At 37.6% G+C, this 18,916-nt stretch overlaps 1 protein-coding gene across 8 annotated transcripts in view; it reads right to left on the reverse strand.

Moving 5' to 3' along the window:
* Positions 1-18,916, reverse strand: part of IPO11 (importin 11) — a 221,483-nt gene that overhangs the window by 14,132 nt on the left and 188,435 nt on the right. For 6 of the 8 annotated variants that reach the window (XM_063811213.1, XM_054684345.2, XM_016953259.4 and 3 more), the window contains one exon: positions 12,515-12,599. The exons of the other annotated variants lie outside the window; for them this stretch is intronic. In XM_063811213.1, coding sequence (XP_063667283.1) covers positions 12,515-12,599 — 85 coding nt within the window. The remainder of the gene's footprint in view (positions 1-12,514; positions 12,600-18,916) is intronic. 8 annotated transcript variants of the gene reach the window in all.

Here is an 18,916-nt window from a genome sequence, read left to right on the forward strand (position 1 = left end):
TTGAGAACCACTATTAAACAAAGATCCTTCCTCCTCTTTGTCTGTATGTAAAAGTTACCTCAACTTAATTCACACAATGACATAAAGCCATTTTGAATAAGGTTAAGAAACTCATCAGGTTTCTTGCAGCTCAGTAAGACAATTGTGGGGATGAAATCAACTCCTGTTAAGTTCAAAGAAAGTCATAAATAATATCTGAATAGTTTCTATAACAAAAGCTTTCCTTTTCTATGTGTTTTATTTTAAAGTACTTTATTCCAAGGAGACACCTCCAGAAAATCAGATGATTTATTAATATGATGTTCACACACAATGCACATGTGAAAAAGAAAATAAAGATAAAACTGCACCACAGCTGTTTTAAAGTCTGTCATAGGTAATTTCACCTTGCAAGGGTTCATGTAAAAATTAATTAAAGTGGCTAGGATATACACAGGGAGGACTTGAAGGCTTGGGGTGACTCAGGCCCTTCAGGGGCTGGAATCATCTTAAGGGTCACTGATTCATGAGTTTAGTAGTTAATGCTGGCTGTCAACTGGGATCTCAGATGGGGAAAATGAGGCCTACTTCTTATGGATTTATGGGCTTCCTTATAGTATGGTGGCTGGTTTCCAAGTACAAGTGTCCTTAGAGAACCAGGTGGAAGCTCTATCTTATAATCGAGACTTGGGAAATCATAAACTATCAGCAAATTTGCCCAGTTTCAAAGGGAAGGAATATAGACCCAACCTGCCAATAAGGAAGAATGTCAAAATCACATTTTTAAGAAGAGCATGTGTGCCAGGCGTGGTGGCTCACACCTGTAATCCCAGTACTTTGGGAGGCTGAGGCGGGCCGATTGCCTGAGCTTGGGAGTTCAAGACGAGCCTGGGCAACATGGCAAAAGTTCTTCTCTACAAAAAATATGAAAATTAGCCAGGTGTGGTGGTGTGCACCTGTAGTCCCTGCTACTTGGAGGGCTGAGGTGGGAGGATGGCTTGAGCCCATCAGATAGGGGTTGCAGTGAGCCAGATCACACTACTGCACTCCAAACTGGGTGAGAAAATAAGATTCTGCCTCAAAAAAAAAAAAAAAAGAAGAGCATGTGGAATAGGAGATATTATTATGGCTATTCTTGGGAAATAAAATCTACCATGGGACTCTTATTTAAAATCAGATAATCAAACAAAATGTCCAGTAAAAAAATGTGTGAGAGAGGGAAATATGAACAAGCCATTCATCAAACAAAAAAATATCAATGAGCTATAAACATCTAAAAAATTCTTAGTCTCACTCATAATTAAGAAAAAGTACATTAAACAACAAAACACTGCTTTCTACTTATCCCATTGATCAGACTGTAGGATGACTCATGAACCACTCCTGAGCACATAAATTGGCAATTTGGTATAATCTATCACTATTTCAAAAACACATATCCTTCAGCCCAGCATATCTACTTCTAAGAATTTTTCCTACAGACTTACAAACTTTTAGAAGTACACAAAGACAGCACTTGATGTTGTTTACTGAAGCACTGCTTATAATAACTGAAAAATGGAAACAATCTCAATGTCTTTCAAGAGTAGTTTCTCATTTTGGCCTCAAGGCCCTTAATATTTTTACATTTAAAAGTTATTGGTGATCTCAAGAAGTATTTGCTTATATGGGTTAAATCTACCAATATTTACTGGATCAGAAATTAGAAAACTCAAAAATACTTATCAACTCACTTTAAAATATCAATAAATCCATTACATGTTAATATAATTTTTATAAATAACTATTTTTCAAAATAAAAAAATCTCTTTAGTGAGAAAAATGGCACTGCTTTACATACTTGGAAATCTAATGTGTGGCTTAAATGAAAGCCGGATTCTCGTATCTATTTCAGCATTCAATCTGTTGCATTATGTGTTTTGGTTAAAGTAAAGAAAATCCAGTCTTTCTCAGATATGCAGCTGGAAAATGGAGTAGTATTTAACAGCCTTTGCTGACCATTTTGGATATTCTTCTTTGAAACTACACTGAAACTCACAAATAGTAGTTTCTTAAAAGAAATCTGAAACCATATCAATAGACCCCCATTCTCTGTCACATTAAAATCCGTTGGCCCGTCTTACTCTCTGAATAAATCTTTACCTCTGAATGATTTTTTTAACATGTACTCACAGATCGTTTGGAAAATACTGGTTCACTGAATTATGCAGTTCTTCATTTAAGAAAAATCAAGCACCAGAACAGAATGTAACGTAATTTTAACATTTAAAATACATATAGATCATATATTTTATGTATGTATATAAAATATTTGGAAGGACTTATCGCATAATGTTAGTAAAGGTTACCTAGGGGAATGTTATTTCACAACATATCATTCATTTTGTGGTTTTTAGTATAGGTTACTTTTGTAATGAAAAATCAATTTCTTCAAAATGGCAACTTCCACATACAGAACAATTCTTCAAAAAGTTTACTTAATTTTTCTTCCCTTGAAAGACAAGTCCCTTATATTAAAAGACAGTAAGTACTACAATTTATTGAGAAAAAGAAGCAGAAGAGAAAAACAGGAAATAGGAAAAACTGCCATGAAGGCAGTCTAATGTACCCTGGCATGTTACCTAAGTTACTAAAAAAGTTCTCCCAAATGAGACCACATTCTTCATTTACAAACCTGAAGATTTTATTTACCTTGAGCCAATACCATGTTGCCAACGTTTCCAAGTGAACAGGGGCAAAGTTACTGAATTCATCACGATTAAGGTTTTTAGTAACAATTCAAGTAAATAAGGGAGATACAGTGAGGCCGTCTGCTATGCAATACTCAAGAACAATACTGACGTCAGCAGGCAATTAATTTGAAATCTCAACTAAAAAATAACCATCACTATCATCACTTTATTTAGTTCCAAAGGCATTTTCAAGGGAATTTTCTTTTCCAGTGTCTTTGATTACTATTATGTAGCCTACTGTGAAGGATCTTAACCTCCATAATCTGAAACTATTTTTTGATTAACATTTTAGCTCTATCACAGGAAGAACTGCTACCTTAGGATGCCTGGTTATCAATTTGTATCTTTATTGCATCTCAGTTGGATTATTTCAATTCATTATTTCCTATCTTCTTGGATTGTTTTAATGTCACTTTCAACTCTGCACTTTTTAGGACCTGAATTACCCATGACCACAGTGTATTTCTAATACTTGAGATAAGTTTAACATTGAGCTTGTGGGCCTCATTTATAAGGAAAGCTATGTTTGGTTTACAATTTTGAAATATTTATAGGTAAAGTTATATGTCCTACAATGGCTTTTTGTATGTTTCAGTGTATCATCTAGAAATGAAAATAAGGATGTATCAACAGCAGTACAACAGTCAGTTAATCAAACTTAGAGAAGCAGGTAGAATGTGAGCAAAGCACAGATAAAAACAAGTACATCTTTCCATTTTAAGAAACTGGCCTGGTAATAAGTTAATGATATCTAACACTTTAAAAATACTATGTATGTACTGTTGATCAAAATACCCTAGAAGATAGGTTCTCAGAGGAAGTACTGATTATAAAGATCAATGGTTTTCACATGGTAAGCATTAAAAAATGTATGTGGAATGAATACAGAAGAAAAAAAAAGATTCATTTTGAAGATGCTAGTTCTATTGCCATTATATATTTAGTTGTGCAATGGTAGCAGGTAGGATTATTTGATTACTTGATCATTTGATTATTATCACTTGATTATTTGATTACTTAACTAAGAGTAAATAGAGAAATGCTTTTAATATTGTTAATTTTGTTAAGTCTTAAAAGAATGGAGTGTGAGGATTTGCACACATTTTTATAAACTGGGCCTTATGATAACCAAATTTGGTGCAAATATATGTGATATGTGATAACCAACACGTAAGTGACAACAAACCAGTGACAACCAAAAGACAGACATATGGATAAAAATTAATAGTAAAATTGCTTTCTCATTGCAAAATGAGAAGCAATAATTTATATTCACTATCTTTCAAACTGTTTTTCAATATATAGCTGGCTTTTTCCTATTATCTATCTACAAACTTTGTAAAGATCATCTTGTGCCAAAGGATAAAGAAAAAAACAAAATCATTTCAGTAATTTTTGAAGGAAAAAAGAAATAATCAGATGGCAAGCAATAAAGTAACAAATATGAGTACCTCTATGTTAACCAGGTTAACATAGCATTCAAGCCTATGCTTTTATTCACTCAAACAGTATGATAAAATATATCCAGTAATATTACAAGTACCTCATCTATGGCTGCCACTGTGGTTTGGTGGGCCAGAGGCAGCCAGTGGATGCCAACAACTGGTTGTTGCCTCACCCATGACTGCTGTTATTCCCTCCTGAGAGCTAGGCAGTGCTTCCCTAAATGGGACTGCTACAATTACAGTATCGCCAACAGCCACATCCAATGTGGTCCCAGGAGCAGGCGCCAGAAGCAGACCTACACATGTGACTACGAGTTGACCTCATATTTGCTGTAGCACCTGGACACACAACAGTTAGAACCTCATTTTCAGAAGCAACCCTTGCAGTCACCTGCTGGACATTAGGACACTGAATTATGTGCTCCCAGACCCCTGGGGACACCAACTAACATGGCAGTCTAATGAAGTGCCCATCACCTCACCCAGCATAAACCCAAACCAGGAAGACATTGGTGACTGGGAGGCCTAGGGGCAGGCCCAGCTCTTCTCCAGACTGCTCCACTAGAGATGTCAAAATGACACAATTGTGTTGTCAGCCCTACATCTCAGTTCTGTCTCTACACTGGTCTAGGAGCTCCTTGAGGGCAGGGACTGTGTCTCTCATTCATTCACTGGTTCATCCAGTCACTTATCCATTCAACAAACATTTGCTGAGCACCTGATATACATCATACATGCTGTTAGGCATTAGGGAGCTTGTATCAATCATATATTTGGCCTTATTATAGGGATTTGATCTTCCATGACTGTGAGAACCAGTTAAACGTCTAGTCCATGGAAGGCTGTTTCTTTTTGTGCTGGTGATGCTACAGCCTGAAGTCATATGGCCCAAGGGGCAGGGCAAAGTGAAACTGCAAGAATGAGTAGAACCTATAAGAACAGATGGGAACACCCTTTAGCCTCTCATCACTTCCAAGTCTTCAACTTTGCTGATGGGGTATCTTCTAAGAGAAGCCAATGCCTTCATTATTAAACTAGGCATGTGCCTGGCTCTAAAGTAAGAGAAGCTAGAGAGGATCTGGCAGGACGTGGAGTTGCTGCAGTTCCAGCTGCTTCCCCACACCAGCATGGTGAGCCAGCAGACAAGTGACAACACACATTAGCTGCAACATCACACTCTGCTGACTTTCTGAATAAAAATCATATGAGGCTACACAGTGTATGAGTCCTACTGCATAACATTCCAGAAAAGACAAAATGATGGAGACAGTAAAAACACCAAGGGCTCAGGGGAGGGAGGGATGAATAGGCAGAACACAGGATTTTGAAGGCAGTGAAACTCTTACGTATGATACTACAATGTTGGATACACATCGTTATACATTTATTAAGACCCATAGAATGTACAATACCAGAGTGAACCCTAACATAAACTATCAATTGTCAGTGATGATGTGTCAATGTAGGGTCATCAGCTGTAACAAATTTAACACTGTGGTACAGGATGTGGACAGTGGGGGAGGTTGCGTCTATGTGGGGGACACGGCATATATGGGAATTAAAATGGCAAATGAGAAAACTCAGTGGGGAGAAAAGGGACAAAAGGGCTATTCCAGATGGAGGACTAGCATGTAATAGAGGCAGAAACCATATAACGTGTGGAGACAAGTCATTTGGTTTAGCCAGTGAAGGAGATAGAATGAGAATACAGGACAAAGTTTAAAAGGAGGCAGACTGCAGAGGTCTTTCTTAAAAGAGTGTCAAGGGGTTTAATTCTTATTCTAGTGGTTTTCAACCCTGGTTATACACCAAAAGAACATGTGAAGCTTTTAGAAAATATGTATGCCTGATTCCCAGGCCCCCAGATACAGTAAGTCTGAAATAGAGAGGGTGAGGGCTATGGCTTGTCCAAAGGTAAAAACAGCAAAGAATATGGTACTCTAGGATTTAAGAGGACAAAGTAAGGAAAAATTGTAGGGCTCCAGATAAAGTTCAAAATAGATCTACCAAAAGAAAAGGAATGATTAGTAAGGAAGAAGAGACTGTGATGAGAGAGAAATGTTGGAGTTCAAGGTTTGGGGTCAAGATGTGGCATGAGAGGCCAGGAGTGGTGGCTCATGCCTGTAATCCCAGCACTTTGGGAGGCCAAGGCGGGTGGATCACTTGAGGTCAGGAGTTCAGGAACAGCCTGGCCAACATGGTGAAACCCCGTCTCTAACCTAAAAATACAAAAATTAGCCAGCAGTGGTGGTGCACACCTGTAATCTCAGCTACTTGGGAGGCTGAAGCAGGAGAATCGCTTGAACCCGGGAGGCAGAGGTTGCAATGAGCTGAGATAGCACCATTGCACTCTAGCCTGGGTGACAGAGTAAGACTCTCCAAAAAAAAAAAAAAAAAGAGATGTGGCATGACACTAGAAGTGATAAATGTTAACTGCGCAAGTTGAGAAAAGAAAAAAGGTCTCTCAACTCATAACCTGGGTGGACTGCATGTAAGCTGAATACTAAAAAGTATTTTCAACAATGCTATAATTTATCTTGATTACTGAATGCTATAAGGTAAGGATTCTCAAAGGGCAGTTCTGAAGCCACCAATATGATGATGAATTATTCTCATATTATTATTTGCAAAAGGAAAATGTATTTTATGCATACATTAAAAATTACTGATATTTAATTAAGAACAACACAGTACCTTATCAGTACCAATACAATTCTATCTTTATAGTAGTTCTGCTGAGGTTTTCTAGAAGCAAATGGGAGCAGGCAAAAGAATCAATCTACTGGTTCTCAGTGGTCAAAATCATCCAGAGAGAGTTTAAAAACTCCCACCCCAAGCCACTACCACAGGGTGCCCTGTTGACATTATATTTGGAATAAAGATTTCCAGAAAACCTTATGAAATAGTTTCAACTCATAACAGTGTCACTTTCCTTTTGATGATGTATTCTAAATTCTAATAACTACAAGTCTAAAGAAAGCTTCTAGATCCAAAAGTTAGATAAAATGAAAGTTTTCAGAGTTGATGAGTAAAGGAGGGGAAAGCGGGGAGGGGGAAATGAGGGAGATATCTCTGTGCTCTAAGAGAAAAATGTTAGCTATGTGTAGGCTCTGATTGCAGGACAATTCCATCCTCACAGTGCAGCACTCTTCTCCATCCTTGAGCCAGTACGGTATTTGGCAAGAGCAGTACAGAAACAATAATCACTCTAAGACAGTACAAAAGCCATGCTCAGGATTTGTTATATTTGGCATGAAACTTAGGATGTACTTATAAATTCATCAAATAAAATGCAACTCAACCTAACGTATAGTTTACTTACATATGTTGGAGCCTAGGCAAAAGACTATGATGCCAAGCTTGCCAGAGCTGCAGTCTACACTACTTGATTGCATTAAAAAGCTAAGTAAAGCTGCAGATTATGTTTGTCATATATATGTTTCAATTTAAAACACATTCAAATGATAATGCAGCAGATGGGACTACAGGCGCATGCCACCACGCCCGGCTAATTTTTTTGTATTTTTAGTAGAGATGGGGTTTCACTGTGTTAGCCAGGGTGGTCTCGATCTCCTGACTTCGTGATCTGCCTGTCTCGGCCTCCCGAAGTGCTGGGATGACAGGCGTGAGCCACCGTACCCGGCCGCGCACATTTTAACTTCAGTGGTTTGTAATGAGACATAAGGGTTCTCCTTTTTTTTTTTTTTTTTTTTTTTTTTTTTAAGACAGGGTCTCATTCTGTTGCCTAGGCTGGAGTACCAGTGGCATGATTTTGGCTCACTGCAACCTCCGTCTCCCATGTTCAAGCAATCCTCCCACCTCAGCCTCCCAAGTAGCTGGGACTACAGATGCACGCCATCATGCCCAGCTAAATTTTTTTTTTTTTTTTTAGAGGCGGGATTCACCTATGTTGCCCAGGCTGGTCTTGAACTCCTAGGCTCAAGCGATTTGCCCACCTCGGCCTCCCAAAGTAGTGGGATTACAGGCATAAGCCACCACGCCTGGCCCAACTTTTCTCTTTCTGAATGAGCTCAACTGGTAACAGATTTGCTCATTAGATTGATTCAGCCATTCTGCAATATACACATATTTTAAAACACCATGTTGTACACCACAGATACATACAGTTTTCATTTGCCCATTTAAAAAAAAAACAAGTAATAATATGAAAAAATAGGGAGGGTGGAGTGGCTCACACCTGTAATGCCGGCACTTTGGAAGGCTGACAAGGGAGGATCTCTTGAGCCTAAGAGTTCGAGACCAGCCTAAGCAACAAAGTGGGACCCTGTCTCTACAAAACATGTAAAAATTAGCGTAGTGGCATGCACATGTGGTCTCAGCTACACAGGAAGCTGAGACAGGAAGGTTCTTTGAGCCCAGGAAGTTGAGGCTGAGTAAACCATGTTTGCACCCACTGCACTCCAACCTGGACAACAGAGCAAGACTATCCCAAAAAATAAATAAAATAATAATAATAATAATAATAATACTTTGTTAGCTGGTATCATAGAGTTGTGAGAAAGCATTAAAATGCTCAAAACTAGAATTTGGAAATTACAACTTACAAGTGACTATGAGTCAGATTTCAAAAAATTACAAAAAACTAAAGATGTTAATATATTAGCTGAAGTCTTTATAGTAAAGGTCATAAAATTATTATTCTACTAATTAGAATATACTGGACAGAAAGGAAACATATATTAAATAAAATGCTTGAGCTGCATGTGCTATTCTAAGTATTATTTCACCGAAATGAAAGGTAGAGAGAGAGGCAGAATGAAAAGGGAGATCAAAAGGCTGGACAACTTAATAGCTTTCCTGAGTGTAAATTTCATCCTTATTTGAAATAAAATATAGAGAATTCTCAGAAACGTATGGAAAATTATTTGGCACATTTGATATAACATTAATCATCTGCCTTTCTGAACTACAATCACTACTGCTATTCTCTACCAAAGCAGCTGCTGAAACACAGACACCACATTTTATGGACTACTTTAAGACAACAATGACAGTAAGCGAATCAAATTTTCATTTATGTGACCTTGGAACTAAGCAGCTATATTTTTCTTCCTAGTAAATAATTTCATTTTAAAATGAGAAAAGCCTTTGCTAATTTTTTTGTAAAGAATAATTCATAACCATTTGCCAGCAAATGTTTACTCTCCTCCTTTGAAGAAACAACCAAGATATTGCTGGATAGTTCTCAAAAAATGTCTAACGTTATAGACAATACAGTTCAAGAATGACATAATTACTGAAAAAATATATTAACTTATAATTCTAAGAGATAAGTGAAACAAATTTTCTTTGTTTAAAGTTGTTGGAAAATTAGCATGTATTCATAATTGGATTTATTAAATGTTATACAATACACAATCCCAGCTTCAGTCAAAAACTGCTGTGGTATCCTCAGCATATCTAAGAGCAGTGGGTATCCAAGAGCAAGACCAAGGTACTGGAAATCTTACTAGAGATGATAATATAAATCTATATTAAATATCTACTGTAGTGAGTAACTTAAAATCAGCCACTTAAAAAAATAATGGTTGTTCTATAAACCAATACTACATATAATTAGAATGATAAAGTGGGGGTGTGAGCAGTAGAAAGACAAATGTTAGGCTATACTTAGAGGTTATTATTACTGTAGGTGCAAAAAAAAATACTTTCCACGTATTTAAGATACCACATAGGCCAGGCATGGTGGCTCACACCTGTAATCCCAGCACTTTGGGAGGCCAAGGTGGGCAGATCACCTGAGGTCAGGAGTTCAAGACCAGCTTGGCCAACATGGCAAAACCCCGTGCCCACTAAAAATACAAAAAAATTAGCCAGACATGGTGGCACACACTTGTAGTCCCAGCTACTCAGGAGGCTGAGGTATGGTTACTGCTTGAACCTGGGAGGCGGAGGTTGCAGTGAGCCGAGATCATACCACTGCACTCCAGCCTGGGTGATAGAGCGAGACTCCATTGCAAAACAAAACAAAACAAAACAACCACAAAACAGTTTAATTTCAAAGGAAAAATACTTCTCGAGATAAATAGTCATGCATTGCTTAAAGATGAGCATACATTCTGAGAAATGCATTGTTAGGCAAGTTCCTTGTGTAAACATTATGGAGTGTGCTTACACAAACCTAGATGGTACAGCCTACAATACACCTAGGCTACATGGTATAACCTATTGCTCCTAGGCAACAAATCTGTACAGCATGTTACTGTAGCGAATACTGTAGGCAACTGTAACCAAGTAGTATCTGTGTATCTAAACACATCAAAACACATAAAAGGTACAGTAAAAATATGGTATCATTATCTTATCGGACCACTATCATATGCAGTGTGCTGTTGACCGAAATGTTGTGTTGCTGAGCAGTGCGTGACTGCGCAGCAGGTCCTTGCTATCATCATTTCATTGTAACTTTGAAAAGGAAAACAAATGGATTTGGGCTGGGTCCACTGTCTGTGTGGAGTTTGCGTGTTCTCTCCATGTCTGCGTGACTTTTCTCTGGGTACTCCAGTTTCCTCCCACATCCCAAAGCTGTGCACACTAGGTGAACTGGCGTGTTTAAATTGTTCCCATCTGAGTGTAAGTGTGTGCAAGTGCACCCTGTCAGGAAGTGGTGTCCTGTCCAGGACTGGTTCCCGTCTTGCACCCTTAGCTGCTAGGAAAGGCTCCAGCCACCCACTACCGTAAAGCAGAATAAGTGGGTTGCAAAAATGAAAGAATGAATGAATACAAATTATTGTCATACAAATGCATATAAATGCTGCTCTATGAAAGCTTTCAGCGAGCTCGCCAGATTTGTTGGTTTTTGAAGTGCATGGCAGTAGGAGGTGCTCCTTACAATTTTCACTTTGCAAACATTTATTCCTTGATTTAACCCACCATCACGACCATCATCACTCACTGATTCACCAAAAACAAGGGAAAATAATTTAACTTGTTTTCATTAATCTTTCTTAAACGTATATATAGCTCACACTTACTTCAATGTTAAATATTAGAAGTGTTTTGGATCTTTATTAAGAAGTTCGGTGATGTTTTTGTGACCAGAAATATGCTGTAGGAGCTTCTTGTTTAGATCAATTAGCCCATGGTACAACTAGGTTCATTATATGTTTTTCTGCTTCAAGTTACAGTTTCCAAGAAACTATCAGTGATGTTAAATGAGGACTTATTATATGTACAAACATTGTTTTGGGGGAAGAAAAGTAATGATATTAAGAGTTTTAACAGTAATTTTTCAGTTCGAAGACCCTGGACATTTGCTAATCCAATTTCTGCCGCTTTTCACAGATGAGGCAAACGGATCTACAAAGACAAGGTGACTTGCTCAAGGTCACAAGTAATAGTAAAAAAGGACTAGAATTCAGGTCTTAAGAATCCTTGGATGTTGTCCTTTCCTCTACACTATGTGCTAGGGAGATGATACCTAGCATAAAAGCAAAGTAAAATGAGTTAAATTCAAACAGTTTAAAAGAAGGCTCTCAGAGCAGTGCAATGGTAGCTATAAGCTAAGGATTAGGCCCTTGAGGGCTAACGTGCTGTAATGCGAGGTGTAAATACAATGATCAGATTAAAATGACAGCTAACTCTTACAGAGTAATTACTAGGTATCCATAACCATTTTAAATATTTATTTATTCTATCTATGAGGTAGATACAATTGTTTTCATTTTGCAAATGAGGAAAGAAGGTATAATAAAGTTAGTTAAATGATGAGGCCAGAAGACAAGAAAAGATTCCAAAAGAAAAGGGAAAAAATAGTTTCTTATGTACCTATTTTATATTTATGGTCAAGATAAATATTTAAACATTCACGATTATATATAATATTAAAAGGCAAGATATTTTAGATATTTCCTTTTTTTTGTTCTTTTCCCCTTATCAGATTCCTCTGGTGAGAATTAGTGGTTTTTACAACAAGTTAGTGGTTAACTTAAGGGCATTTTTATAAAAGCCTGTGATGCAGATCAGCAAAAGTTCATGTGAAGATCTATAAAATAATAGGGAATGCAAGGAAATTTCAGTACATCTCCTCAAAACAGAAGAATAAACATTTCAACTTAAATAAGGTTTGCAGGTCACATACTTTCCATAAGTAAAACACTAAATCATCTGCTCTGCACTAAGATAAGCAACAGTTATTTCAGATGAAAAGTTAACCTCAACTTTCTGTACTAGGAATAAAATGTATCTGTTTTAGGGTACACCTAACATTAATTCTGTAACATGGGATAGATGGATAGACATATAGCTGGATGGACAAATAGACCATAGATATTTCTGAACCTACAGAAAATGATAATATATGGTTCTTAATTTTTAGAAGCTACTTTTATAACTTACCATCTTTTTCCTCTTATCTTGTTCTGTGGGTGGTTCTTCATCTTCTGTTACTTTTGGTTCCTCAAGATGAGACATCAACATACAGCTATAATAATTTTTTAAAAAACATGTTTTAAATAAAAATGTCTATAATACACTTAAAAATAAGTCCTTAAAATCACTAAGAACATGAATAATTCTATGTTCTTAGTTTTTTACACCAAAATGTGAGAAAAAGACTAGATAATTTAAAATTTAACAAAATTTTTGAATTATGAAAAGATATCTCACTATAAAAAGGGCCACACTAAAACATTTTAGAGCATTTTACTTGGGCATTTCAGTTAGTAATTTATTTATACGCCACTTCTGAAACAATGAACCATCAGCTGACAAAGTAATGCATGTATACACTTTATATGTTATTTAAAAATGACATAAACTCTTAAAATACTTATTTTTCCCCATAATTTTCACATCTACAGAATTTTATACATGTAATAATTTAAATATCACAAACATATTAATTATGTAACAATCTACCTTGTGTTCCAAATGACATTACTGTGCTATGAGGAACTTGTCCCGATAGCACTTGTACCTTCTGGGTAGTTATAAATCATTTTATTTTGAATATCTGCACCATGCTCTTTACTATTAGCAGAGATAACAGAAACAGTTTCCTGTTCAGTCAACAATGGTTCCAGGGAGACCAGAAATCAACACTGTCTAGTGAATCAAACTGATGGAACAAATCCCACTGTTTCCTAACTTGTAACAGGAGAATTCAGTAATTTATCAGCATGATCATAGGTTCCTAACCAATAAACAGTGGCAAAGAAAGTTTGGGTTCTCTTGTTTTGTAGCAAGTACAGGTGAAGGACAATTCCTGACTCAGCTGTGTAAATAGCTTTTAATACAGAACTAACACAGGTGCGGATACCAGAAAACTTGATCAGGCTCATTCTTGCAGTGGAAACAAGTGTCTTTCGTTTCTATTTCCTACCATTAAAAAAGCAATGTTTGGAGTGACTGCCTCTGATCCAGTCAGTGCCCACTGGTGGGATCAAAGAGTAAGAACCTTAGGCTAGAAATCAGAAGTCCTGAAAAACGGCAGGAACTCAATCCCTAACTCACTGCATGGCCTTGACCTGAGGCTGCAATGCTTTTGTCTGCCATGATATAATACAGTGTAGTACAAGTAGCTGGCCAATGGACTCTGACACAAAGTAAGAAAATTACATTACTCTATTGACCCAAAAGCTATTTAATAAAGTGAAGTGTCTTAAAAAGGTCTACATCCCAGTTTGTATTTTAGAACTGAATAATAATATGGGGTTTCTTTACACTAGCCAATTTATGTCTGTTGCAGACCTGAATTCTAACTGCAATGACTATGGATCTGCATGAAAGCATGCTTTATTCTGCATCAAATTCTTCCACTGCATTCCAAAATCTGTTAACTTACTCATACAGTGAATGCTCTCTGTTCTGCCTCCCTAAATTAAAAGATTTATCATATTAAGACCGGGCATGGTGGCATACACCTGTAATCCCAGCACTTTGGGAGGCTGAGGCAGGTGAATCCCCTGAGGTCAGAAGCTCGAGACCAACCTGGACAACATGGTGAAACCCCTTGTTTACTAAAAGAAAAAATACAAAAACTAGCCAGGTGTGGTGGCAGCCTCCTGTAATCTCAGCTACTTGGCAGGCTGAGATGGGAGAAATTGCCTGAACCCAGGAGGTGGAGGTTGCAGTGAGCCAAGATCGTGCCACTGCACTCCAGACTGGGCAACAGAGCGAGATTCTGTCTCCCCCACCCCCAAAAAAAGAAGATTTATCACGTTAATATTAGAGTATACTCTGGAGTTACATATATACAGATTTTACTTCTTTCACTGACCAAAAACTAGACAAATAACAGAATACTGAAAAGCCCAAAGCTAAAACTGTCCTGCAGGAAAATTTCCAACTAAAAGTCAAATCTCATTTTGTTGACAAAGATTAAAGATAGACAATCACGCTTTACATAAAAGACACGTAAGAATTAACAGATTTCTAATAAACTGAAGTGTGTAGACTGTGCATGCAGTAATAGTTATACTAATAAAACAGTAAACACAACAGTTTAAAATAGGAATGACTAACGTGAATATAAGTGGCCACTCCTCCATTCTAAACTCAAGGCAGAAATCACCGAATAGATCCAGGCACTCCAGCCTGCTAAATAAGAATCTTTCTCAAGAAGAAACTTCAACCAGCTAAACAGAACCAACAGGTGTTAGCATGAAAAAATGAAACCTTTTAAGTCATTTCTGGGTTTAAAGGTACTTGTAGTAATACTTTCATTTAATCTATATAAACTCTGCCCTAAGTAATTCAGCCATTTTACAGATGAGGAAAGGCTGAATTTACAAACATTCATTGAGCGCTGATAAACAGTATTTTTCCTCAAAATTTTTGTTGTCTAAGTGAACTTTTCTCTACTTCAGGGTATCAAATTTGGATGCTTTAAAATTGCCCTTATTCTAGCACCTGAACAGAATAAGTGCAATTGTCTAAAAAAAGCTTAGTTCCACTCTACCTGGAGCCCATCTGTGTGCACAGGAGGGATAGTTGGGGCAAAGGCCAAGTATTCCAGTCATTTTCTTAATGTCCAATATCAGCGATTCTCAAACTTGAGTTTTCAGCTCAACCACTTGAAGGGCTTTGTTAAAGCACAGTTGGGCCCCACTCCCATAGTGTCTAATTCACTAGAGTTTGATGGAGCCTGAGAATCTGCATGTCTCACAAGTTCCTCTGTGATGCTTTCTCATCATTTCCTCCATCATGTTGATGCTAATGTTGTTGAGAAAGTTGTGGGGGACACACACTTCGTTAACCCCCATTCTATGTTAGGGCAAACCACCAAAACGCTTCCTACTTATCTTTTTTTACCTCTGGCCTCCAATAAATTGTTTAATAATGATTTTTTTTATGGCTATGTAACTGACTTTCAGCTAGGCTGATATAAGAAATGATTTATGGGCCAGGTGCGGTGGGTCACACCTGCAATCCCAGCACTTTGGGAGGCTGTGGCAAGCAGATCACTTGAGGTCAGGAGTTCAAGACCAGCCTGGCCAACATAGTGAAACCCCATTTCTACTAAAAATACAATAATTAGCCAGGCGTGGTGGCACGTGCCTGTAATCCCAGCTACTCGGGAGGCTGAGATGAGAGAACTGCTTGAACCTGGTAGGCAGAGGTTGCAATGAGCCGAGATCACACCACTGCACTCCAGGCTGGGCAACAGGGCAAGACTCCATCTCAAAAAAAAAAAAAAAAAAAGAAAAGAAAGAAAGAAAACAAACAATTTATGGGTTGTTTCACATAAGACAAAACTGACACTGTTCAGTTGGTCTCTGTAGTGGACCTATATAATCAGCCTCTTTCCTAATTGAACTCTGAATCTGTACAGTTATCCTCTTTTCCCATGCTACCACTGTTTCAGAAAAAGCTGATCCCAGCCCCCCAGTGCCAGTAGTTCAATAAGCAATCATGGAGATCCCATTCCCCTGGTCAATGATTACTTTCAGCAGGAGAATGTTTAAGGAATTCTGGCCAATTAGACATAAGAAGACATCTAATGCAATGATTTCCAGAAAAGGATTGCCTTGATCTTAAAAAAGACATAAAGAAGATTACTTATCTGTCAGTGGCATTGTCATGAACTGTAATGCCTAGAACTACTTTTTATCGATGAGGAATGGTAGCCTGCAGATGAGGTTAATATGCTGAGGGGATGGAGTAGAAAAAAACTCAGGCTTTGTTGATGTAGCTAAGGCCACAGTCAGCTAATCCTGGAGTCACTTACCTACAGTCATTAGTGTATCAGAAACAACTAATTCTTTATTGTTAAAACGGACAGTCCTTGTATAGTCACTTATATAAATATTAATAAAAAATGCACTTCTGGGCTCAGGGCATGACACCCCAGTGAGAAGAAATATTATGAGTCTCCCTCTCCTGTGTTAAATTACATTTAGCCTAAAGTTTCTTCCTCACACGTTTTAAGTTCAGCCTGAAGGTCTCTTCGTACACAGTAAAGTGTAACCTAACTGGAAGTGTAGAGATTGTAATCTTTTCTTGTACCAATCAGAGTTTTAGCCAATCATAGGTGGCCAACTGTTGAACATGTGTCCAAATAAGGCAAATGCTGAGCTGTAACCAATCCAGCTGTTTCAGTACCCTATTTCCCTTTTCTGTACCTCACTTTCCCGTTTCTGCTCATAAATATTATCTGACCAGGTACAGCCCTGAAGACACTGTGAACCAATTCTGGTTCTAGGGGCTGCCCAATTTGTGAACAATTCTTTGCTTAATCAAACTCTGTTAAATTGAATTTGTCTTAAGTTTAACACCTGATAAACCTACTTTCTTCTACTTGAAAATAAGACCCATGTAATTCCTAATGTTTCTTTTTTTATCCTGATAATTAGAAAGCGTATAGCTAAGTTTTATATCCTGATGCCACAGGTTTCCCAAATCAAGGTTTCTTATTTAAATCCCTTCAATCCTATGTTAATAGTTTTCTGTTATAATGAGCATGTGCTTTCTTTTGCACTGTCGCAAATCCTCTTACCGTCACTAGACTGAATATAAGCAACTAAATATTGTATATTAGCAGTAAAGACAAAGTGCCATGAAGAAACAGGGAAAGATGGAATGAATTCTTCCTATAAGCCTGGAATGCAATTTTAGAGGTAGATATTTGCAAAGGAGGATAAGGGCTTGACACACCAAGGAGCAGAAATATTATTAGTCAAGCCATAAGTGTATGGCATGTTTGCAGAATGATGAATCCAGGGATACAAGAGAGAAAGCTGGTGTCTGAGTCAGCACAGAATAGAGCCCCATTAACTTGATCCTGTAAGAAACTCAGCTTTTAATTTTAAGTGGGGCAGAATGGATCAGAGGGGGAAAACTGAAGAGAGAGAGACTTCCTAAGGAGGTCACTAGGATCTACACAAGTTAAGATAATATACAGATGTCAGAATCCAGGAACCAACATTTCTTCTAGTATTCTCTATTCTATTCTGAAGAGCTGTTCAGTGGGTCAATGTATTGAGTGAAGGAGAAAAAAGTCCTTATAAAAGCCAAATTTTAACTTTTAGAATCCCAGGCTGTTCTACTGGTCTGAGACCACTCACCAACATCTACCCCGCCAGTCTTCCTCCACAATGGACCAAAGTGACCTTTCTAAGTATAAATCTGATTATGTCCCTCCAGTGTGGAAATCACCAGTGGACCTCCACTGACTACAGAATAGTTTCAAATAAGACTATTTCCTTTATACTTGGTATGTTTTGTACTTTCTAGCTATAAAAACAACTTATGAGTCATTTTCTAGTCAAATTTTAGTGCCTCTAGGCTTCTTAAAATGCTGGCTAAATTCTTTTTTTTTTTTTTTTTTTTGAGACAGGGCCTTGGTCTGTCACCCAAGCTGGAGTGTAGTGGTGCAATCACAGCTCACTGCAGCCTCGATGTCTCAGGCTCAAGCAATCTTCCCACCTCAGCCTCCTAAGCAGCTGCTAAGCAGGGACTAAAGGCGTGTGCCTGGCTGATTTTCAATTTTTTTTTTTTTTTAATAGAGACAGGGTCTCACTATGTTGCCAGGGCTGGTCTCCAACTCCTGGGCTCAAGTGATTCTACCGTCTCGGCCTCCTAAAGTGCCAGGATTACAGGCATGAGCCACCGCGCCGGGCCACTAAATTCTTTCTTCCTTTTTACTTCCCAAACCTTGGTAAGGGATTGTCAATTTCATTTCCCAATATTCCTTTCAACAAAAATATTATTGAAGGAAATAAAAGAGAAATACTCTAACCAGACAAGCAGAAAGCAAAGAAGGCAAATCTCTAGCCCCATCAATATATTTTCTTGGCTTAATAAAAACTCTAGCTAAAAAAAATAATAAAAACAAAAACCAACCAAACCACAAACCCACCAACAAAACCCCAACAAATAAACACATTCTTCAACTCTCAAAATGGAATTCTTCTTTCTTCCAAAAGAATTCATTTTCTGTACAACTCTGAAGAAATACTAGTATCAACGTTAATAGGCAACTGTTGACTATCCATTTATCTTGGAAGATAAACTTTTCTAACTTTAAAAAAAGAGGGATCATTAGAAGGGAAAATAAAAGCCCATTTCCATTTTTTTCCACACAGAATGTTGTTTAAATTTTAAAATGCCTGTTTAATATGTTATGAGGACAAATCAAGGTATAAAAATAAGCATAGGCTACAGGTATAAGCACAACTATTTTTTAAAATTATATATGCATGTGTATGTCATATGTCACCCAAACTGTAAACACCTTTCAATCCTCTTTAGCCATACCTACCTGTCCCCATTTCCTGCTAATCCTTCCTCCAAAATATA

The sequence above is a fragment of the Pan troglodytes genome, chromosome 4 (assembly GCF_028858775.2).
Source record: "Pan troglodytes isolate AG18354 chromosome 4, NHGRI_mPanTro3-v2.0_pri, whole genome shotgun sequence".
NCBI lineage: Eukaryota > Metazoa > Chordata > Mammalia > Primates > Hominidae > Pan > Pan troglodytes.